The 23345-nt window shown below is 43.2% G+C and overlaps 2 protein-coding genes and 2 non-coding genes across 8 annotated transcripts; 3 read left to right on the forward strand and 1 right to left on the reverse strand.

Annotated features, from left to right (window-relative positions):
* Positions 1-31: 31 nt before the first annotated feature.
* On the reverse strand, positions 32-18098 carry kat7a (K(lysine) acetyltransferase 7a). 5 transcript variants are annotated; one of them, XM_053617755.1, is made up of 16 exons: positions 17722-17917; positions 17485-17526; positions 16806-16947; positions 15179-15310; positions 11663-11884; positions 10918-11000; positions 10740-10826; positions 10503-10583; positions 8804-8893; positions 8202-8393; positions 7622-7711; positions 6903-7043; positions 6567-6660; positions 5660-5806; positions 4340-4446; positions 34-4250 (listed from the first exon to the last, which is right to left on the reverse strand). In XM_053617755.1, exons 1-16 carry the CDS (start codon positions 17734-17736, stop codon positions 4152-4154), a joined length of 1764 nt encoding a protein of 587 aa, XP_053473730.1. In that variant the 5' UTR covers positions 17737-17917; the 3' UTR covers positions 34-4151. The 5 variants fall into 5 exon arrangements, with proteins under 5 accessions (XP_053473756.1, XP_053473730.1, XP_053473740.1 ...); XM_053617765.1 differs by lacking the exon at positions 17722-17917 and adding an exon at positions 18081-18098 and having other exon boundaries at positions 35-4250; positions 8783-8893; XM_053617746.1 differs by having other exon boundaries at positions 35-4250; positions 8783-8893.
* Positions 18099-18571: 473 nt separating this feature from the next.
* Positions 18572-23238, forward strand: rpl3 (ribosomal protein L3). The gene is made up of 9 exons (XM_053617805.1): positions 18572-18708; positions 19621-19813; positions 20038-20206; positions 20551-20686; positions 20798-20984; positions 21195-21355; positions 21457-21558; positions 22577-22792; positions 23107-23238. Exons 1-9 carry the CDS (start codon positions 18706-18708, stop codon positions 23149-23151), a joined length of 1212 nt encoding a protein of 403 aa, XP_053473780.1. The 5' UTR covers positions 18572-18705; the 3' UTR covers positions 23152-23238.
* LOC128604595 (small nucleolar RNA U83B) lies at positions 21023-21114 on the forward strand. The gene has a single exon (XR_008385215.1). It is a non-coding gene; the product is annotated as a small nucleolar RNA U83B (small nucleolar RNA).
* On the forward strand, positions 22831-22965 carry LOC128604583 (small nucleolar RNA SNORA54). The gene has a single exon (XR_008385206.1). It is a non-coding gene; the product is annotated as a small nucleolar RNA SNORA54 (small nucleolar RNA).
* Positions 23239-23345: the final 107 nt, after the last annotated feature.

Consider the following 23345-nt stretch of genomic DNA (forward strand, 5'->3'; position numbering starts at 1 on the left):
CATAGAAAACCTGTGGGGTGAACTGAAGAGGAGAGTCCACCAGCGTGGACCTCCAAATGTGAAGGATCCGGAGAGGTTCTGTATGGAGGAACAGTCTCAGATCCCTCGCCATGTATTCTCCAACCTCATCAGGCGTTATAGGAGAAGACTCAGAGCTGTTATCTTGGAAAAGCGAGGTAGCACAAAGTACTGACTATAAGGGTGCCAATAATTGTTGAACACCTATATTTAACAAAGATAAATATTTTTTTTGTACAAACCTGTGTTGTGTTTGCACTTGTTTGATTTCCATGAGAACAAAATATCAAACGGTTAAACAATAAAGACAAAATTTTCACAGCCTTCTTTGCTCACATTAATGGAGGGCACTGTATGTTACAATAATGCCTACTGATGCTACTTGTTTTATTTTAAACTCACTAAAATATCCTGACGTTAACATTTTTTCCTCCGATATATATCCCCAAAACATCCCACTGTATCCCATTTATATCTTCTTAACATACACGATTGATTAAAAAAAAACAAAAAGGAATTTTTTAAAAAAAACTTTGCTGAAGACTTGTGATTAAATCTAATGTCATTTAAGGCATCCTGGGTAATAAAACATTTTTTGTTGTTGTTGTTGTTTAAGCTAATTAGAACCCCAAAAATATTCGTCCCTCTCTTTCTTCTAGGAAAGTTACTGGGATAACAGAAATGCTAAATTATTATTTTTTTTTAAAATAAACAGGTTAATATTGGCACTTTGCTACCCAGTTTCCCAGTTAGTAAGTACTCCTACCTTTGTAGGTGCACAGTTTGTGACGTACCACCCAGTTTTCGAATCCCAAACACGAATAAGCTCTGATTGGACGGATCCGAGCTGAAAGACAAACCTCAAACATGCGGTGTTGCTCATCCGGAATCACACCACCACGTCGGGAGGGTTCGATCAATCTTCTATAACGCCAGCTCCGACGGCAACGCGGCTGCAAACCGCAGGTTTAGATTCTAATAGGTTAGCGTTTCTATGGTAACAGCTGGTTCATAGGGACTTGCTCTGAACGACTGAAGTGATGAACGGCACACGCTTTTGATCTGTTCAGTTTATTTGGAAGGAAGTGGGAGCAAATACTGCACGCTGGCATCAAGACCATGCAGGAGTGCTTCTAGTGCATCATGAAGGTTGAGAGGAAGTAAGGGATTTTATTCTACATCTCTTCTCTCTCTCTCTCACACACACACACACACACTTGAGCCAGGACATAAACGGCTTAGGAGATCAGAGTTAGTGTCTAAAGCTGCCACTGAACTCATTAGCTTACAAAACAGGTGCTTTTTTTTTTTTTTTTTTGTCCTTTCAGGTTAGAATGATAATATTTAGGTAAATAAATTAATTATGAATTTATTAAATAGAATTATTTTCGTGGTATTTTCATGGTATCGGCCTGATACGGAGAGCGCGTTACAATATAAATAGCTATAATTTATCAAAAAGGTCCAGATGTTGTGCGACTTAAGTTGATTTAAATGTCGGTAACAATGACTCGGTACCTTTTAGCGACCCAAAACAAAACCAAGGTACCAAACAGGAGTTCAGAGAACACTCTCTCTCACACACACACACTCTAATATAGCGAATCATAGTTAAATTAAAAGGTACAGCTGGAGCAGAAATAAAATGTACACCTTATCCCGCTTACCCCAGATGTACGCAAACAGCCAAAATATGTTTTGTGGCCAAAATAAAGGTCACTGATCACTTTGAATGCGATTGAGGTAAGAGGAACACTGTGGAGATTTTATTTTTGGCTCAACATGTCCTTTAAGTAACAGAACTGAACAGTGAGTGGTGGCTGTAGTCCCACGTTTTCTACCATGTTTCACATTTACGGTGTTTAGCTGCTATTTCAGTCATAAAGTTAGAATAAAGGTAGCACTGATACTGTTCAAGCATTAGCTATGCGTGGACATTCCTGCTGTACTGCACACTTCAGAGTTTTCCTGCACTAACCCTCTTATGAAAGGTGGTTAAAATCAGCTGACGAGGTGAATCGGGTGTGTTCGCGGGGGGGGGAACACACATTAGCTTTAGCACACATCAGCATTTAGCATGCTTGGAAGGTCTCAAAAGTTGTACAGTACTGCACAGTTTTGTGCATCGTTGCCCAGTTTGTCCTCATACAGGGTGCGTTAGTGCACGAAGACTCACGGTACAAGCAGGACTGAGAAGAACACGGTGAACATCAACAACAGCAGTAACAGGAAGAGGTTCCTACGCTAGAAACGTTACTATCAGCGCCTATAGAGCGAGAATTCAGTCTGTACGTCTAGATCGGTGTATCCCAATCCTGCTCCTGTGTTTCTAAACCATACAGTGCATGAGCGGTTTTGGTACTGATGTATCGAAAGGGGTTTTAGTAATGACTTCATGTATTGGGAGGGGTTTAGTTAAGAATGAATCGAAGGGGTTTTAGTAATGAAATAATATACTGAAAAGGGTTTCGGTAATGATGTTTTAAAAGAGGTTTCAGTACTGACATATTTTATTAAAAGGGGTTTCAGTACTGACGTATTTTATTAAAAGGGGTTTCAGTACTGACGTATTTTATTAAAAGGGGTTTCAGTACTGACGTAACATACTGAACGAAGTTTCAGTACTGACCTATTTTATTAAAAGGGGTTTCAGTACTGACGTGTTTTATTAAAAGGGGTTTCAGTACTGACGTATTTTATTAAAAGGGGTTTCAGTACTGACGTAACATACTGAACGAAGTTTCAGTACTGACGTATTTTATTAAAAGGGGTTTCAGTACTGACGTATTTTATTAAAAGGGGTTTCAGTACTGACGTGTTTTATTAAAAGGGGTTTCAGTACTGACGTGTTTTATTAAAAGGGGTTTCAGTACTGACGTAACATACTGAACGAAGTTTCAGTACTGACATATTTTATTAAAAGGGGTTTCAGTACTGACGTAACATACTGAACGAAGTTTCAGTACTGACATATTTTATTAAAAGGGGTTTCAGTACTGACGTAACATACTGAACGAAGTTTCAGTACTGACGTATTTTATTAAAAGGGGTTTCAGTACTGACGTATTTTTTTAAAAGGGGTTTCAGTACTGACGTATTTTATTAAAAGGGGTTTCAGTACTGACATGTTTTATTAAAAGGGGTTTCAGTACTGACGTATTTTATTAAAAGGGGTTTCAGTACTGACGTAACATACTGAAAGAAGTTTCATTAACAGGAGTTTCAGTAATGAGAATGCATTGAAAGCGGTTTCAGTACTGACGTAACATACTGAAAGAAGTTTCAGTACTGACATTTTATTAAAAGGGGTTTCAGTACTGACGTATTTTATTAAAAGGGGTTTCAGTACTGACGTAATATACTGAAAGGGGTTTCAGTACTGACAATGTATTGGGAGGGACCTTGTTAATGACATCACGAACAGGACGTACTACGTACAGCGCAGTGCCTCCGATTCTAATACGACGGTTTGTTAAAAATGAAATGGACACTTTTTTTCCCCTTTATGCCAAACATACTTTGTTTCTTTTAATAAACGCTTTGCACCGGAGCACCGCGGTTAACGTAGCTAAGATCGACGGGAGTATATAGCCACCGCTTTACAATCATGCACGCTGCATGTCTAAAATCATCCCGCGTTATGTGGTTCAGTGAATATTGTTTCACGGCAAACGGTAAAACCGTTTACATTTCGGTTTTCACACGCGCGTGTGACTAAAGGAGCAGGATTTGGGGAAAACACGGTGAGCTTAGAAAGCATGCTGACTTCAGCAGCGACGTTAACATTAGTTTGGTACGCAGGTAACTGTAACAGGAACTATAGAGTGCGAGAATCCAGTGATCAGTGTTTCTCAGACCTGTTCCTGTAAGCAGCACGGTGTAGTGCGACTTCCTGCTGGAACACACTCATGAATGCTGCGTTAGAGTTTCTCAGGAAACGCTACAATCTGTGCGTTTCACCAGGAAGCCAGGATCTGGAAAACACTGATCTACTGCTTTTATTTGATTTTTTTTTTTTTTTTTTTTAAACGCAACACGTCTGAAACTAAGCGTGCACTACTTCCTTATGCAGACTCTTAACAGTGACTACAGTGCGAGTGAGTAAAGGAGCGTCGGAGAGGTGCCGAGGCCCGTTAGGTCCCTTTAGGCGGACTCCACTTCAGTGCTGCGGGGTCGATCGTCTTGCCGCTGCCGCGCTTCGTCTCTTTGGACCTCCACTCGTCGATCAGGTCCTAGAGGTCAGCGCAAGTACGTTAGAGTTTACAGCCCTGTAAGAATTTTATTTATTTATTTTTAAAAGGTGGCTTTGATTAAAGGTTACCTGTCTCTTTAAGACCAGGTGCTTTCCTTTCCAGTACTTGAGCATCTGAAGCGACTGCAGCGTGCTGACGATGTCGACGGGATTCACGGCCGTTTCCTGGCTGATCTCTGCTCGGAAGCGGGGAACAGAAAGAAGCGCTCGAGTGCCGGCGTGACGATTTAAAGGTACGATTTAGAAGAAGTTAGCTGAAGATACACGGCCGGTCAAAAGTTTGTGGACACCCGACGGAAACGTTCTTAAAAACCTTTCGATCCGAAGGGGCGAGATTAAACGTGTGAAATCGGTGTCGTAGACAGAAATATAATCGTGCCGATGTATACGTTTCATTCGTTAGAAAACGTTTTATTTACGAAAAAATTATACATTTTTAAACGGACGACCCGGGGCGAAATATTTCCGAAAAGCAGGCGATAAGAGTCCGGCGTCGGTGTGAACTCTTTTAATACTGTTTAAGAATCATCTCAGGGAAATTCCTCAAGAAATCACCACCAAGAATACATTTCTGGAATTTCTAGGTGAAAAGGGCGTCGACATTGAACATGATAAAACACTAAATTGTTTCTATTTTTTTTTTTATTATAACAACAGAATTCCCATCGTTCCCTTTGTGTTACTCCAGAATTTTGATGACTTTATTATTATTATTCTATAATGTCGGGGGGGGGATAAAGAATGAGTGTGTGTAAACTTTTGACTGATAACGTCGATGTTCTGAAATTCTAAAAAACAAACCTTCGAAAACACACGCTGGCAAACATACGGATGCTAAAACGCTCGAATGCTAGCACGAGAGGCGGAGCTTCTTGTCCGAACACACATGATAGACAGGTGAACAGAGACGACTCGTTCGTTCCCGTCGGATGAATCTTCATACGGTGGCTCGTATTATTCGTTTTGACGCAAGGAAAACTGACAAATATTGGACGAAAAAAAAAGTGTTCTGATTTAAAAATTGCTGACCGCACCTTTAAAGAAATAAAACCGGACCTTTTTCATCAATCTGCGTCTCTGGTGATATTCACCGTGTACACGTGTTTTTTTAAACCGGTGACGTTTCTACAAATTAAGAGCCACCATTTTAAAGCAGCAATGTGTAACTTTATTATACTTTTTACGTTATTGTAGATTTATTGAGTCAGTGGAGAACGAGAAAGAAAAAAAAAAAAGGTTTAATAACAACTCATCGTTCTTGTGCTGCTGTGAAGTAAAAAAAATTATAATTAAAAGCATGTAAAAGTAAAAACGCCGGACTCGAAATGAAAACAATAGGACTGTGTGTTTGTTTGTGTGTGTGTGTGTGTGTGTGTGTGTGTGTTTAACCTTTAATGGAGACCTCTTTGCCCTGGAAGTTATGCAAGTAGCGCAGCAGCACTTCTTTCCAGTAGCTCCTGTAGCTAATGAGACCCAGGTCAGACAGAGGTCGCTCAGGAGAGCCCACTTTCTCCTCCACCTTTGACAGCAAGTAACCTAAACACACACACACACACACACACACGCAGACGCAAACAGAGCATGAAACGCCTTACCCAAACACTGACCTCGGTTTCTTCATCACATACTGTGGCACAAAAAAAATCCTCAATACTAATACACCACCACAGCGGTGTCGTGGGACGTGTTGTAGGGAAATAACCAGCGACGGGGCGGTGTGATGAAGTGGGGTTACTGTTACCACCCCGAAAGCCGATTATTTTCCTCGATATTTTCCAATAACAGCACGTCTGATACCTCACAAGGACGACAGGCCTCTCTTTTAATCCATTTACTCTAACGTTTAATGTTTAAAGAGAGTTCCTGCTCTCGCTTACGTTACAGCAGCTATAAACAGCCGTTGCATCACCAGCCTCTGTTTTCTTTCTCTTTAAAAGTAATAAGACTCGTCACGTTACCGAGAAACCGCAAAGAAGCGTGAACTCCTCGGTCCCGAAGACGTCTGAAAACGTAAACGTTACATCGTCACCTCTGACCGTGACAAAGCGCTGACGCTGGAGACTCCTTCCTTCAAAAGTTCAAATGAACACATTTCTCCTCACAGAGAACTTCACCACGTCACGGAGGACACTTCCTTTTTTTTTTTTTTTTTTTTAAAGAAATTCGTCCCTGCGAACGAGCCGTTACTATAGAAACGACGAGGCGTTAATCAGAACGAGCGCGTTGGTACGAACCTGCGATCGACTCGCAGCTGTGCTTACTGTCGGAATCAGACCCCGATCTGGTGCGTACTCACTGAAGTCGATGAGCATTTTGCCGTAGCCCTGCCTCATGTACTGCGGCATGGTCAGGATGCAGGACACGTTGTAGTTCAGGAACGAGTTCTTCTCCTACGTGCAGTAAAAATGACAACATTTACAACTTAAACCTTCAGTAAAACATATTCAATTATCATCAGTCGTGACGATTTATTGCTTAGCGTCCTCATATTTTTCCTCAATTCTACCAAATTTAATCATTTATACATTATTCCTCATGTTATGGGACAAAGAGTCAGGCCTTAATGTGACCTTAAATGTTCAAACGTGTGTGTGTGTTTTTTTTTTAATCGTTTCACGTGTGCGTGGGTCACCTTGGAGAAATACCCGACGAGGTGGCACCCTGTGTTGTCTGCCTCGGTCATCACGTAGAAGAGAAAGGGCTCCACGTCGTAATACAGGGTTTTATGGTCCAGGAACAGCTTGGCGAGGAGACACAGGTTCTGGCAGTAAATCTGTTAATAGAACACGTTAATATAAGATAAACTCTCACCGTCGTGTTCGGCGTTACCGTACATCTTGGAACGCGTGTGACGAGCGTGCGTTCGTTTATTTATTGTTCTTTTAATGGCAGCATCGATGGCTATTTTCACGACAAGCGTACGTCAAGGGGAGTAAAATATATAAGATTCTTCAATTTAATACCAAAACGTTGGGGCGCCGTGTAAAATGTAAATAAAAACAAAAAGATACTTAAATCTAATACACTTTTTATACTGACCTGTTGCCAATTAACTTAACTAGTGGCAGCGGTTTCTTTTTACCAACACTTCATTTTCCAGCCTTTTGTTGCCCCCCGTCCCAACTTTTTTGAGACGTGTCGCGGCCATCGAATTAAAAATGACCTTAACGCCCTCATTTTAAACATTGATGATGTTTTCTACGTTCTGTTGGGAATGACGTACGGGGTTTGTGAGATTTACAAATCACTGCGTTCTGTTTTTATTTACGTTTCACTCAGCGTCCCAACTTTTTTGGAATTGGGGTTGTATTTGATTTTTTTTTTTAAAAAAAAAGACATTTATTTTTAGACCTTGTTTTTCTTGCCGTCCACTTCAAAAACCGAGATGGCGCCTTTCCTGTAGATCTCGTCTCCGGGTGGATGCTTCCACACACACTTCGCCTGCGAGAGACAAAGACGTGCGTGCGTGTGTGTGCGTGCGTGTGTGCGTGTGTGTGTGCGTGTTCATAACTTTGAATATTTTCATTACATCAGCACATCTTGTGTATTTACAACTAGTAAATAGTAAAATATGTAAGGATATGTGAGGAATAAACTCATAACACACTCCGTGTCGTGCCGTTACAGGAAATGCATCAACTTTATTCCTCTTACACCTCTCACTATTAAAAAAAAAAATAAAATAAAAAACCCTGACAGTTTATATATTTCATTTTATCCATTTATAGTTACGTTATGTAACGTTGTGGAACGTCCATGAAAGATGTTCCTGTTATCACTCATGCTACAGCAGCTATAAACACACACGACGAACTCGGACGTTAAACCCGAGTGTTTGGGACACATCCTGTGTGTGAGGTCATGCTCATCAGATTAAAAGAAGATTTTTTTTTTTTTGTAGTATAAACGAATAAAGGTCGGAGACGGTTACCATGTGACGTCTGAGGATGGTTTGGCTCTTCATGTACTTGAGGCAGAACTCGCACATGTAGAGGCGGCCGAGGCGAGCGTACTCCTCCGGGTACGGCGAGTGGTACCACGTGTCCAGCTCGTAACAGCCGAACACGATGGCTTTGATCATGTTGCTGCCCTCCGTCACCTGATCCTGGAGACGCAGTTTCTCCTGGAGAGAGACGGACGAGGAGCATGCTCAGAACAGGACAAAGTAAAAGGATGGAGGGGGAAAAGAGACACTGAGAGACAGACAGCGGGGGAGGGGAGGGGCGGGGCAGGGGGATTGGGACAGATCAGGAAAAAAAAAAAAGGGGGGGGGTATAAAAAAAGTTAAAAAAAAAAAAGAACAGGAAAAAGTGATGAGAGAAAGAGAGAGAGTGGGGGACAAAGCAAGAATTAACATGGGTTTTTTGAGAGAGAGAGAGAGAGAGAGAGAGACTAGGAGAAGAAGGGACTCCAGTAGGTCATGCCGTAACGCCGGGCTGCTCTGAGCCTCACAGGAAAGAAAGGAAGACAAAAAAAAACAAGGGATAAAAGGTGATGAGTTTTCTCTCTTACAAGATCCTCCGAGGCACGTGCCTGCGCTTTTCTAAACAGCTCCAGGTCATAATCACTCGTAATGTTCTCCAACAGCGGCTCATGGTTACAGCTGGGGCTCTGTGTGTCCTCCTGCAACAAGAGGGGAGGCAATGGGGTGAGAGAGAGAGAGAGAGAGAGAGAGAGAGAGAGAGAGAGAGAGAGACATGAAAAGCTAGCATTAATATGGGTTGAAGAGAAAGATAGAAACCTACAAAGAGGAAGAGAGAGAGAAGAAATAAAAAAGGAAAAAGATGGGAAAAGCAAGAATTAATACACAGCAGTGCTTGAAAGTTTGTGACCCCTTTAGAATTTTCTAGATTTCTGCATAAACGTGACCTAAAGCATCATCAGATTTTCACACAAGTCCTAAAAGTAGATAAAGAGATCCCTATTAAACACATGAGATGAAAAGATTATACTGGGTCATTATTTATGAGGAAAATGATCCAATATTCCATATCTGAGTGGGTAAAAGTATGTGAAGGTTTGTTTTCAGTACGTGGTGTGACCCCCTTGTGCAGTAATAACTGCAGAGAAACGTTCGGGGTGACTGTTGATCGGTCCTGCACATCGGCTCGGAGGAGTTTCATCCCGTTCCTCAGTACAGGACAGCTTCAACTCTGGGATGTTGGTGGGTTTCCTCACATGAACTGCGTGCTTCAGGTTCTTCCACAACATCTCTACTGGATTAAGGTCAGAACTTCTAAAACGTTCACTTTATTCTTCTTTAACCGCTCTTTCTCTTGGAATTCAGTTCAATTCAGAAGTCATTGTTCCATGCAGCAAAACAGCCCCAAACCATGACACTACCACCACCATGTTTCACAGATGGAATGAGGCTCTTATTCTGGAATGCAGTGTTTTCCTTTCTCCAAACATAACGCTTCTCATTTAAACCAAAATGTTCTATTTTGGCCTCACGTGATCTTTAGAATACTGCAGAAGGGCAGCGATGGTCTTTTTGGACAGCAGTGGTTTTCTCCTCGCGACCCTGCCATGCACACCGTTGTTGTTCAGAGTTCTCCTGATGATGGACTCATGAACATTTTCTAATGTTAATGTGTGAGAGGTCTTTAGTTGTTTAGAAGTTACCCTGAATTCCTCAGTGACCTCTGGACTATTACACGTCTTGCTCTTGGAGAGATCTTCGTTGGTCTCCACTCCTGTGGAGGGGAACAGTGGTCTTAAATTCCCTCCATTTGTACACAATCTGTCTGACTGTAGCTCGGTGGAGTCCAAACTCTTCAGAGATGGCTCTGTGACCTTTTCCAACCTGATGAACATCAACAACTCTTCTCTGAGGTCCTCAGAAGCCTCCTTCGTCCGTGCCACGATACACTCCCACAAACACGTGTTGTGAAGATCAGACTCTAATAGATCGGTTCTGTTCTTTAAATAAAACAGATCGCTCACTCACACCCGATCATCATCATCCCACTGACCGAAAACACCCGACTCTAATCTCACCTTCAGATTAAACTGATAATCCCAGAGGTGCACATACTTTTACCCCTCACAGAGATGAAATATCGGATCATTTTCCTGCTTTGTGTAAAAATCTGATGATGTTGTAGATCATATTTATGCAGAAAATTCTATATATAACTTTCAAGCACCGCTGTAGAAAGAAAGAAAGAGGCTTAAAGAGGAAGAGAGAGAGAGAGAGAGAGAGAGAGAGAGAGAGAGAGAGACAGCTCACTGTGTCTTTGTCTTTCTGTTCCTTGACTGCAGCGGAGTTTCTTTTCCTCCTCATCTCCGTCACTTTCTCTTTGTACCGCATCTGAATCAGGAAAAAAAAAAATAATCAGGCTTCGGCTCCGACGCTAAACTGGTGGCTATGAGCATCCGTTACTGCGTCTCAGCGTGTGCGTTTATCCTTTCTCTTTACACCTTTAACGTGAAGAAGTGTTGTTCGTTAGTTTGTCGCCATGGTTACCTGATGGCGTGTGGAGTGTCGGTTCTCGTCCTGGCTATGAGACAGCGTCCTCTCCTCCGCAGGTTTATCCCGAGAGCTCGCCTTCACCTGCGACGGAGCAGCACAACTGATTATTACACCGCTCCGCTTCTTCCACACGCACACTGAACACCACCGGGCTGAGCATAAGTATTGGCACCTTGCACTCGTCGGCTGATAGGTTGTGATAAAGCGGACAGCCGGAGATGGAGAAGTGTCTCTCGTGCTTTCCAGTCAAATGGCCTGAGGGGAAACAGAACAGAGAAGCTGGTGAATCAAAGTAAAAATACTTTTAAAAAGCAGTCTTGAGGAACTGGTGTATGGATCTTCAATAAGGAACATGTTCTAATTAAACAAAAGGTCAATACATGTAACGTTTTAGAAAGAAAGAAAGAAATTGACAAAAAAAAAAAAATGACAGAGGAATAGGGAGACTGGGGAAAAAGGAAGATATGGTTAATACTGGTTGTGGGGGGAGAGGGAGGGAGGGAGGGAGAGAGAGAGAGAGAGAAGGAAGAAATAAAAAGTTAGAAAAGAAAGAAAAAAAAGTGAGCAAGAGTTAATATGGGTTGAAGAGAGAAGGAAGGAAGGAAAAGAAAGAAAAGATGGAAGAAAGGAAGGAAGGAAAGCAAGGAAGGAAAAAGAGAAAATGACAGGAAGAGAGACTGGGAAAGCATGAGTTAATACGGGTTGACGAGAGAGAAGGAAGAGAAAGAAAGAAAGGACGGAGAGGACGTGGGAGAAAAGCAAGAGTTAATGTGGGTTGGGAAGGGAGGGAGAGAGTCAGAGAAGGAAAGAAAAAAGAAATAAGGGCGAAGGTGTGAGGGTGAAGGTAAAGGTGCGAGGGTGAAGGTGCGAGGGTGAAGGTGCGAGGGTGAAGGTGTGCGGGTGAAGGTGTTGTGTACCGAGCGAATTACAGCCCGGCGTCGGACACTTCATGTTGAAATTGTAGCTCTCGTGGAAGCGGCGGCGTTTGGGCCGATGGGCGTGGCCTGACTCTTTGATTGACAGCTCTTTAGCCAGCCTCTCGTCCTGGGAGGCGTTGGGGCTGGAGACGTCAGACTCGGAGGAGCGCGGCAGGCCTGTGGGAGTGCGGGGAGGAGATTCGTCCTGCTTCACATCCGACGCTGGAGAGAGAGAGAGAGAGAGAGAGAGAGAGAGAGAAAACACACAGCACTGTGAGAGAGCACCGTATTTACTCACTCACCTTAAGTAAAATATACACAGTACATAGATTTATTTTTAACTTAACTGTTTGCCCCGCAAATTTTATTTTAGAAACTGGTTTCAAGCTTTTAATAAACATTAAATGCGTCATGAAAAAGATGGAAAACAGAAAATATGATGAGTTAAAATGGTTAAATGTCTCGGCTCGTTTATATTATATATATACACACACACTTTTATATATTTTTTAATATTATATATATACTTTTTCTTAATTTCAGTCATTTCTGGACGTAAACTCCAGACTTCCACAGACTTTTCCAGATGTGCACAAGATCCCTTATATGGGATGTGGACAGGACTGGAAACAGCAGGATTCGTGATATGATATAAACATCCACCTACAGTAACGATAAATAAATACATTTTTAGAATCACGGATCTGCTGAGAGGTTTTCAAAAGGTGAAATGAAACGTTTTATCACGTTTACGATGATCTCTGCCGGAGAGTAGAGTAAAAAAAAAAAGTAACATTATTTATACCAGATGTTTAAAATCATACAGACACGTCTAATTAAAAATCCTGCACATTATATTAAGTGAAATCTTTCACCGGGTAAAGAAACGACTGCCGACGGACCGTTGGATTATTAGAGAACGATGAACAGAATCACTGAGAGAGAGATCAGTTTTTTCTTCATCTTATGCCGATAATATAACAACTGAACAAATAAGTATTAATAAGCACACTCGATCACAGGGTTTTTACCTTTTTTTATTACTGCAGAAAATACAACAAAACAAATAAAATGAATAAATATCGATACCTGTTCACCCACTCTTCTGTCTCATTACTGCAATCACACGTGCTCTCTCTCTCTCCTGCTCTCTCTCTCCCTCTCGCGCGCTCGCTCTCTCTCTCCCTCCTGCTCTCTCGCGCGCTCGCTCTCTCTCGTGCTCGCTCTCTCCCTCTCTCGTGCTCTCTCTCTCTCTCACTCTCTCGTGCTCTCTCTCTCTCTCGCGCACTCGCTCTCTCACTCTCTCGTGCTCTCTCTTTCCCTCACTCTCCTGCTCACTCTCGCACGCGCTCTCTCTCTCTCGTGCTCTCTCTCTCTCTCGCTCTCTCTCGTGCTCTCTCTCGTGCTCTCTCTCGCTCTCTCCTGCTCACTCTCCTGCTCACTCTCGCACGCGCTCTCTCTCTCGTGCTCTCTCTCTCTCGTGCTCTCTCGCTCTCGTGCTCTCTCGCTCTCTCTCGTGCTCTCTCTCGTGCTCTCTCGTGCTCCCTCTCTCTCTCTCGTGCTCCCTCTCTCTCTCTCGTGCTCCCTCTCTCTCTCTCGTGCTCCCTCTCTCGTGCTCTCTCTCTCTCGTGCTCCCTCTCTCTCTCTCGTGCTCCCTCTCTCTCTCGTGCTCTCTCTCTCTCTCTCGTGCTCCCTCTCTCTCTCTCGTGCTCCCTCTCTCTCTCTCGTGCTCCCTCTCTCTCTCTCGTGCTCCCTCTCTCGTGCTCCCTCTCTCTCTCTCGTGCTCCCTCTCTCGTGCTCCCTCTCTCTCTCTCGTGCTCCCTCTCTCTCTCTCGTGCTCTCTCTCTCTCTCTCGTGCTCTCTCTCTCTCTCTCGTGCTCTCCCTCTCTCCAATAACGGCATATCAATGGCTCAAGCCTCCACTTCGCCTCGTGGCCACATTACCAGCTCGGGTGCGCCTGGTTTTTGCAATAATTTAACTCCCCGTTGTCAATTATTACCTACTTCCTGGAAAATCGACATTTTGTGTCATTTTGTTTGTTGTTAAATGTGCGTGGGCTAACTTTTCCGTTATCTCAGTTAACTCGGCGGAGCGATACGGAACTGTAATGCGGTCAGGACCTGGTCGGAAATACTTTAGCTCTGCGTTTGCTGAAAAGAAAAAGTTACAACAGCTCGCCTCAGAACGTCCGTCAGCCAATCAGAATGGAGAATTCAACGGCGCTGTGGTATAAATGGAAATGAATCGACCAGCGTTTCCGGTAACGGTGTCAAAAACGTAAAGGTTCATTACTGAAGCGCAGGAACCTGAGGGATAAACACAGTCTCACTGCTGTTTATTCAACATGAAACCAAGCGGCTGTCCTCTGAAATGAGATAAGGGACGGCTTGAAAGAAAGAAAAAAAACAGATTTCAACCAACTTTCTCAAACCCTGGCTGTTCGTATAACCGTTTTGTTCAATTACACGTTTTTAATGACTAAAGAACGACATGTCGTACTTTTATCCGTTTACAGTTACGTTTAACTCTGTGGAACACTCGTGGAACAAGTCAGCTCCTGGTATCGCTTGTTACAGCAGCTATAAACAGTCGTTCCCCCAGCAACCGCTCTTGTCCTCTTTCTCGAAGTCAATCCCTCCGTACAGGACTTCACAGAGCTGTTTTCGTCATCGCTGACGCCCAAAACACTTCTTCAAAATTTGGCAAGATCGCGATGGCTTTAATCGTCTTTCGCGGTGACGTTTGTTGGTAAACGAGACGTTTTAGCAGTGCTCGCGTTCGACGTGCAGGAATCGAAGACGCTCTGTCCTCGGCCCGGATCTGCAAATATACGAATACTACTAAACTCCGAATACTACGGAGTTTGCTTGATTTTGCGTTCATTTCTGCGATCGCGAAATCCCAGAGGGACGGATTAACAACAACAACAAAACGCAGCTCGTCACGTTACAGAGAAAACACAAAGCGCAAAAAAAACCTCCTCTGTCACGATGTTACAGCTTTAGCTCTGACACTGGAGACTCCTTCCATACAATCAGTGATAACACACTTCTACTTATTATTATTATTATTATTATCATTATAAAGTTTACCATAAATAAGGGATTTATTCCGAGCCAAATGAAACAAGAAATTTCTTCAATTCTAGAAACGTTAAATATTTGAAATAGAAATTTACGTTAGAATTTACGGAAATAGCAAAAAAAAATTTCTAGTGTCTTTTAAGATTATTAGCGTCTTTAAACTGATGTGTACTAGCATAGGGATTTGTTTAACGAGGAATTAAAGCACATTTAGGTATTAATTACATTAACGTCGATCTTGGAGAGGAACGTTTGACGAATGCTGTACATGTAAATTGTGATAACACACACACACACACACACACACACACACACACACACACACAAAAAGAAGAAATGAAGACTAATGGAGCTGAGTGGGAGTGATGGATGGATGGATGGATGGATGAGGGATCAGAGTGAAGTATCTCGGCTCTGTGTTTCTCCTCCTACCCCGGTCTGAAACCTCGCTGTGCTGTTCGCTCTCCGGGTGATTCTGGCGCAGAGGGTATTTTTTGGGCGTGGCCGGCTCCTCCTGCCGCTGGCTACGGGTCACACGGCGCGCTGAAAAATCCACCACCTCGGCTGAAGCCGGAAAAAAACAAAGAAATAAAAACGTACACAGAAAGGAAATGGAGGGAGGGAAGGTGCAAAGCTGCCGAACCTGACCGAAATACTGCACACCAAATCATCGTTACTCACCTCCACTGTCCAACATCTTATTTATTCACCCTATGATCCATAAACTATAATCCGATAACGGAGCTGAGAATGCAAGGAGAAAATATGCGATTCTGTCAATTTCACTTCCTCCTCGCGTACAAACAATAACTTTTATTTATACCCCAATAAATAGGAGTTTGAATGAGTGCAAAAATTTTTTTTTAAATAAAGTGCACTGTTACTAAAAAGTGTCTTTATTTATTTATTTAAATAAAAGCTTCGATGAGGTAAACAGATTACATGACTCAGTGTGTTTGTCTCTATTTCTTAGCACCAGGCAGCTTAAAGTACATGTCGAGCGTTTATGGAACACATCTAATTTGTACATTAATGGTTGTGTTAAATGAAGCGCAATTCTCAAACCACCCACAAGATGCCGCCATTTATCGGTGGAGCCGATATTATAAAACCGATATCCGATTATGGAAAAGTGCTTAAATATCAGGAAAAGTTATCCGTAAAACCGATCATCGGTCGATTTCTCATTGTTTTTCTTTCTTTTATTCATTAACCCCAGGATACAGAAATAAACATAAATAAAAAGTGAAAGCGAAGAGAAAAGAGCCGCGTTCTGCTCAGATATACGGTCAGATTTAAACTAAATCCAATCTTACTTTAGATTTAAAGCTTTTATTGGTTTAATGATCATCAACGCATGTAAATAACAATTTCCCTCGATTCAATAACGTTTCCTTCCTTCCTTCTTTTCCCTCCTTCCATTATTCCTTCCTAGTTTCCCCTCCCTCCTTTCTCCCTAGTTTCCCCTCCTTCATGCGTTCTTATCTTCCGCATTTCTCCCCCCTCCTTTCTTCCTAGTTTCCCCTCCTCCCTGTATTCCTTCTTTCCCTCCTTTATGCCTTCTTATCTTCCTAGTTTCCCTCCTAGTTTCCTTTCTTACTTTCCCGTTTAATTCCTTCCCGGTTTCCCTCCTTCCTTTCTTGCTTCATCCCACCCTCCCTAGTTTCCCCTCATTTGTCCCTTCTTACTTTCCCTTTTATGTTCCTTCCTAGTTTCCTTCTTTCCGTTCTGGGGCACTACGGCTGCCTTCACATCATCCAGGTGGATGCTACACACTAGTGGGGGCGGTTGAGGAGACCCCTCCCCTCCCCCGTAAAGTGCTTTGAGTGTCTAGAAAAGCGCTATATAAATGTATGGAATTATTATTATTACTATCCTAGTGTCCATCACACTGAGTGGTGTGAATATGGCAGTCACTGGAATAAAACACTCTAATGGCTCCAATTAAAACACACAACTGTACACATTTGATTAGCGGCTCTAATACCCGTCTGGCTGGACGGAGTGGGCGGAGCCCGTACGTGAATTTCCTGTGCCCTGTATAACGCAGGTAAAGTACCTTGAGAGCTCTGGCTGAGTCGGAGCGAGGAGCGTGTGAGGCGAGTGGTCTTCACCGCGTGACCGTCGCTCTCCGAGCTGTCTGTGTGTTCGGCGGAGAAATCCGAATCCTCCGTGCCGTCAGAGCTGCTGCAGGCCGTCCTCTGAAACAAACAAAACACCGGTGTGTGTGTGTGCATTAAACACAGCTGCTCTAACACACAGATATCTACTTAAAATATCAGATAAATACATTTTCCCGTCAGACCTGCAGAAATGATTTCGCTATCATCTACACAGCTCAGGGGAACCTCTTCATTTAGCTAATACTTGTACTTTTTAAAAAAGTGTAAGAATTGAAGCTTTACATACAGTTTCGTTTGTATCCCCCATGGGTTTGGAATGGAAAAGCAAAGAATTTATTTACACACACACACACAAAAAAAAACTGACTTCGACAAAACAAAATGTCGGTGTGTCGTAACAAGACGTAGAGTAAAAACCAAGAGAAAATAAACAAAAGAATACCAAAGAAGTATGGGAAAGGACCTGGAAATGATTAGAGAGCATTTATATCACATTACACAAGAAAGATGGACTAATTTAAAGCTCTATTTAAATTTTTAAACAGTTCATGATGTGTTTATTTATATGTAAACAGACACTAGTTACAGTTTATCATCCTGTGATTGAGTTTGTACCTTATTTCTTCTCCTCACATCCCCACACCGCATATACGCATCCTTTTAAAGAGTACACAACATGGCATAATTATTCGCACCCTGTTAAAGGAAAGTATTCTTTTTTTTCTTTTTTTTTAATTAAACAGCTTTGTTTTTCTTCTTGAACAGCCAGCTCTCTCACCACTCCGGCTGTGTGTTTTCATTCAGCTTCGCTGCACGAGCTAGAAACGCTGCTGTCTGGCCTGCACAACTCACCTTTCGTCGAGGCATAACGGCGCACAAAGCTTCTGTTTTCTGCTAAATATTACACTCAAAACTCGCCTAGTGCACGCCTGATATTTAACACCAACACTGCCTTAATATCTGCGTTTTTATTAGACTCAGAAACGTTATCTGCGTTGCTATGTGTACGCTTTGCTACACGATTTCCGGTTCGAAATTACAACATAAAAGCCGCGCGCGCTCAGCAGGGCGAGCAACTTCCGGCTCTTTCCAGTGAGTCAGTTCAACTGACTCAGCTCACGATCAAGACTCGACTGATTCGGCTCCGTGCCGAAGTTTTGTCTTTGTCTATGTATTGCTTAAATTGTTCTATGGGATCTTACTCTACTCACCGATTAATAAACACTGCATTCTGCTTGTCATGAAATTTCCAGCAGAACGGCGTTTTACGGCTCTTTAGACGTGCGAGTCGGCTCCCAAAGTTCACCTAACAAAAGAGCCAGCTTATAGAGTCGGCTCCTTCGGCAAAGACATTTTTTTCCTACAGAATTTTCTTACGCCTGCAGTCCTCTCAGATATTCCTCTGATAGCTTCACTTTTCTGCAGCGTATTTTCATGTAACAGCCTATACTTTTTACATCGCATTACATTGCTAAACTAGGTAACTATCTCGCCACAGACAGCAGCACAGCAAGAATACCCGGATGAGGCAGCGGCATTTGATTCGTCCAAACGACTTTCATGTTGTTCTCGAGAGTATGCGCAACATAAAATCTCTCACGTATTTCTTCTTCTTTTTTAAGAAAACATTTTTTTGTAAATATACAGAAGTTAATCCGCACGAATTAAAGTAAATATATACATTCATTTACAATTCTTATTTTTCCAGGAATAGACCAAAGCTTCCGGTAATGACGTATCCAGCTCTGCGTACGACCGCTCGTGCGCGGTTACGTCCCACTATAAAACCATGGGCCGTCGCTCAGCGCGTTCTCTTTCAATCGGACCAGAGACGAGATGGTGAGCTTTGTCTTTTATCGCGGCTCAGGCAATCTTAATTAAATCCTTACCAGCTCCCCCCACCCCTTTCTTCTTATATTAGTTTTTATATAAGACGAATATTACAGCGTTAAATTAACGTATTAATAATATATTGTGTAGCTCGTGGTCTGGTAGTGTGGCTGCGTGCTGATCTAAAATGGCGGCTGCTCGCTAAGCGTGGTCGTTTAATAAAACTTTGTTCTTATTTTTCACGAACCTATCTTAAATGTGGCGCGTTTTCGTATTTTGTTTGGCAACGTCTCAGCGTTAATCTGCGTAAAAGCAAAATTAGTCAAAAAAAAAAAACAAGAAAAAGACGTATTGTAGGCCGCATCCCAAATCCCTTCCGCCTCTGCGTATTAGTGCACTTCATTTAGAGTCATGTGTGTGTTGCTTTACACCCTGCCTAGTGTACTACGTCTTAAATAAAGAGCCGTTTGGAGTTTGTCCTTAACGAGGCATATTTTAAGATAAACTGGATATCTAATAATGTGCATGAAATTTAAGTTACCTTCTTATGGAGTTGCTTAAGTAAATAGTGACCTAAAATGACCCCCAACGTGTAAACACGTTTTTTTTATAAGTCAAGTCTATAACGTGGTTGAGTGTGCTAGCTGAAGCTAGATTTGAACACGGCCATGTGCGCGCACTCATCCTGAGATTGTGTTTATTGCTCAAAAAGTTGGAACTTCCTCACTGTAGGTGTATAAATGAGTCAAGAACTCTGTTCTTGTGTATATTTAGATTAGATGTCTATCTAATATAGCAAACAAACTAATGCAGAGGCTTTTTTGGTGAATAGTGTACTGCGTTTAATGGCTGTAATGGAGTTAATTGAACTGTTTTTGTTTGGATAAACTTAACTGTAGCAATTCTTTTTTTCTTTTTCAGTCTCACCGTAAGTTTTCGGCTCCCCGCCACGGGTCTCTGGGCTTCCTACCTCGCAAGAGGAGCCGCAGGCACCGTGGTAAGGTGAAGAGCTTCCCCAAAGATGACCCAACCAAACCCGTCCACCTCACGGCTTTCCTGGGCTACAAAGCTGGCATGACCCACATTGTCCGTGAAGTCGACAGACCCGGCTCTAGTGAGTGCACGTTCTACCCCTCCCTCTTTTTTTTCCTCTTTTTTCCCCTTGTCTCGTCTTGTTTGTTGAATAAGAGGCGGCTGTGATGAGACTCTCGACGGGCGGACATATTTGGGCCTCGAGCCCTTGCTGAATGTCGAGTACTGAGCCTGGTCGTTTTAGAAATCGTGCTTCTGCTGTTCAAAAGGCGGAGTCGGGTTCTGACCATTTCGAATCTCTTCCAGAGGTGAACAAAAAGGAAGTGGTAGAAGCGGTCACCATTGTCGAGACCCCTCCCATGATGGTCGTAGGAATTGTGGGATACGTCGAGACTCCCCGTGGTCTGCGGTCCTTCAAGACCGTCTTTGCCGAGCACATCAGCGATGAGTGCAGACGCCGCTTCTACAAAAACTGGTGAGTCCCCTTTGGAGAAATGTGCGTGTGTATATATGTGAGTGTAGTAGTTAGTCCATGTGTGTTGTCGGAGCTTTACGAGTCAGTCTAATGTGTCCGGCGTGTCGCAGCTCCGCTCAGGCGCCTCGTGCCCTGATGAGCTACAGGCTCCTCTGGCCGGCGGAAAGAGCTCCTTAGAAGCCGAGCCATGAGCCGAAAGCACCGCTCGAGCCGTCAGTTGCCCCGCTACGCACTGCACGGGCTACCGGCTCTGCCCAGCCTCCTTCCTCTGGCCCTGTGGGGGTTATGAAGGGACTGTGTGCCAACCATGTGCTTCTCTGCGTGTTCTTGTGGCGCGCTTTCAGGTACAAATCCAAGAAGAAGGCTTTCACCAAGTACAGCAAGAAGTGGCAGGATGATGAGGGCAAGAAACAGCTGGAGAAGGACTTTACGTCTATGAAGAAGTACTGCAAGGTCATTCGCATCATCGCGCACACGCAGGTGAGTGCTCATGTGACTTGCTTCGTTAAATGTTGAATCCGAATTTAATTAAACCTGGATGGGAACACTTAATCTCGAAAGGTGTTAACGTGCCCCTCCTCCCCTTTTCAGATGCGCCTGCTGCCCCTGAGGCAGAAGAAGTCCCATCTGATGGAGATCCAGCTGAACGGTGGCACCATCTCCGAGAAGGTGGACTGGGCCCGGGAGAAACTGGAACAGGCTGTTCCCATCAACAATGTGTTCAGCCAGGACGAGATGATCGACGTCATTGGTGTCACCAAGGGTCATGGCTACAAGGGTGAGTGATTTACTCTTAATCGTGTGAATCCAGGTGGTTGTGTGGTGATGAGAACACGGATCTAGCGCCAGGCATGGCGTCCGAAAGGCATGAGGAAACTTTTCCATGCTGCCTTCCTTCTGACAGCACACCATATTACTATTCGCGTTGAAGCTGAAGGAGCGTTTTACGTTTCTCGTATAAACGTCATCAACCGTTCTTCGTTTGTAGGCGTGACCAGCCGTTGGCACACGAAGAAGCTGCCCCGTAAGACCCATCGCGGTCTGCGCAAGGTGGCGTGTATCGGAGCCTGGCATCCTGCCCGTGTGGCCTTCAGCGTGGCACGTGCCGGTCAGAAGGGCTACCATCACCGCACGGAGGTCAACAAGAAGGTAAACATCTCGATCTTTACTGCTCTGCTACGAAAAATATCGATCCCAATAACAATAGAGACGTGCTGAAACAAGTCCCGTGTCTTCTTTCCTGCTTCTAGATCTACAAGATTGGACAGGGCTACCACACCAAGGACGGCAAAGTGATCAAGAACAACGCCTCCACCGATTACGATCTGTCCAACAAGAGCATCAACCCTCTGGTGAGATTGGAGATTATGCTCTAGATTAGATTTATTAAAGAGATTAGTATGTGGTGGTAAAGTCGAGCGAATTCGAGCTCTCCTAGATGGCATGGGATTGAGTTTAAATCACAATATTGTGCTAGGGCTGCTTGATTATTGCAAAAAAAAAAAATCGATCACGATTATTTTGGTTAATATTGTTCACGGTTACTCATTGATTTTTAGAGACGCGTGTTTATTTAACTTATTAAACTCAACAGTGGATTTTCTTGAGTATAATTCAACTGAAAAATACATAAAACAAAAGTAAATGCATTTTTTATATATATATATATATATAATTAAATAATGTAAAAATAAATTGGATCACTATGCCTCTACGTGTACTTTCCCTATCGCATTGCCAGACATCACTTTAAACTTCCTTCGCCAATGATGTTTTGTCTCCTGGTTTAGATCAGCCTGTAGTGTCTCACTATTGGTGACCTCTAGAAAGGAAATGAGTGTATTTACACCCGCTGTCATGACTCTAGGAGACATGAGCTTTCCAGTGATGCCAAACCTCATTTCTTTTTGTTCCACGTCGGACTCCTTGAAACCAAATTGTTTCCATACCGCTGAAATGGTCTTATCTTGTGTACCAAAGGCTCTGTCATCTTGTCTCGAGCTGAACTAAAAATCCCACAGCCTGGCATACAGCAAGGTTGGCCTTTTAGGGAGGGGTTGTTAAAATATATATATATATATATATATATATATAAGAATGGGAGTGCTGTACAATCGTTCTCATTTTTTTTCCCCCATCATCAGAGGCCTTAATAGGAACTGAAATAGATTTGATTAATCGCACAGCCCTATATTGTACATCTAGTACATTTTAGGAAATAATCCCTGCAGAGCACCAGGAAGCAAATGCTGAACTCTATTACTCCACTAGGGGGTGCTAATGTGTCATTAATGAAGCTGTAGGAATAAATATTGTTTGTGTTCCTTATATAAGGTGCTGAATTTTCTCTCTCTCTCTCTCTCTCTCTAGGGTGGTTTCGTCCACTATGGCGAGGTGACCAACGACTTCCTGATGCTGAAGGGGTGTGTCGTTGGAACCAAGAAGAGGGTGCTGACCCTGCGCAAGTCCCTGCTGGTGCAGACGAGCCGTCGCGCTCTGGAGAGGATCGACCTGAAGTTCATCGACACCACGTCCAAATTCGGTCACGGACGTTTCCAGACCGTGGACGAGAAGAAGGCCTTCATGGTGAGTTTTTCTCCCGGGTGGCGGTTTGTGCCGAAGCCGTGCACTGTTCGTAACCTGTTTCAGTTCTGCAGTCTGAAATCCGGGTTCCATTCCAGTGCTAGAGGAACGTTCGGTAAGGCAGGGGAGTGCGGCTCGTCTGTGCATAACTCCCTGTTCACTCACTGACGACAGATTTATTCAGATTTAATACAACTATTACTGCAGTTGTGTACGTATTCATTAAACTAGAAACGGATTGCTCTGGAGGCTAGGAAATGCATTTAGCTCGGCATGTTGAACATGACTTAACCGGTTATTTTCCTCCTTTCCTACAGGGTCCGCTCAAGAAAGACCGCATCGCCAAGGAGGAGTCGGCCTGAGCGATATGCTGCCCTGCTCTGTGTGTGGATTCATGAAGTGTCGTGTAGCACTGCAGAGATGTTTAATAATAAAAAGGAACAAAAACATTTTTTCATGTCTTATTATTCTTAACTTGCACCGCATGAAGTTGGTTTTTACTTTTATGGCATTTGGCAGACGCCCTTATCCAGAGCGACTTGCATGTATCTCACTT

Source organism: Ictalurus furcatus, chromosome 2 (assembly GCF_023375685.1).
Source record: "Ictalurus furcatus strain D&B chromosome 2, Billie_1.0, whole genome shotgun sequence".
Taxonomy (NCBI): Eukaryota; Metazoa; Chordata; class Actinopteri; order Siluriformes; family Ictaluridae; genus Ictalurus; species Ictalurus furcatus.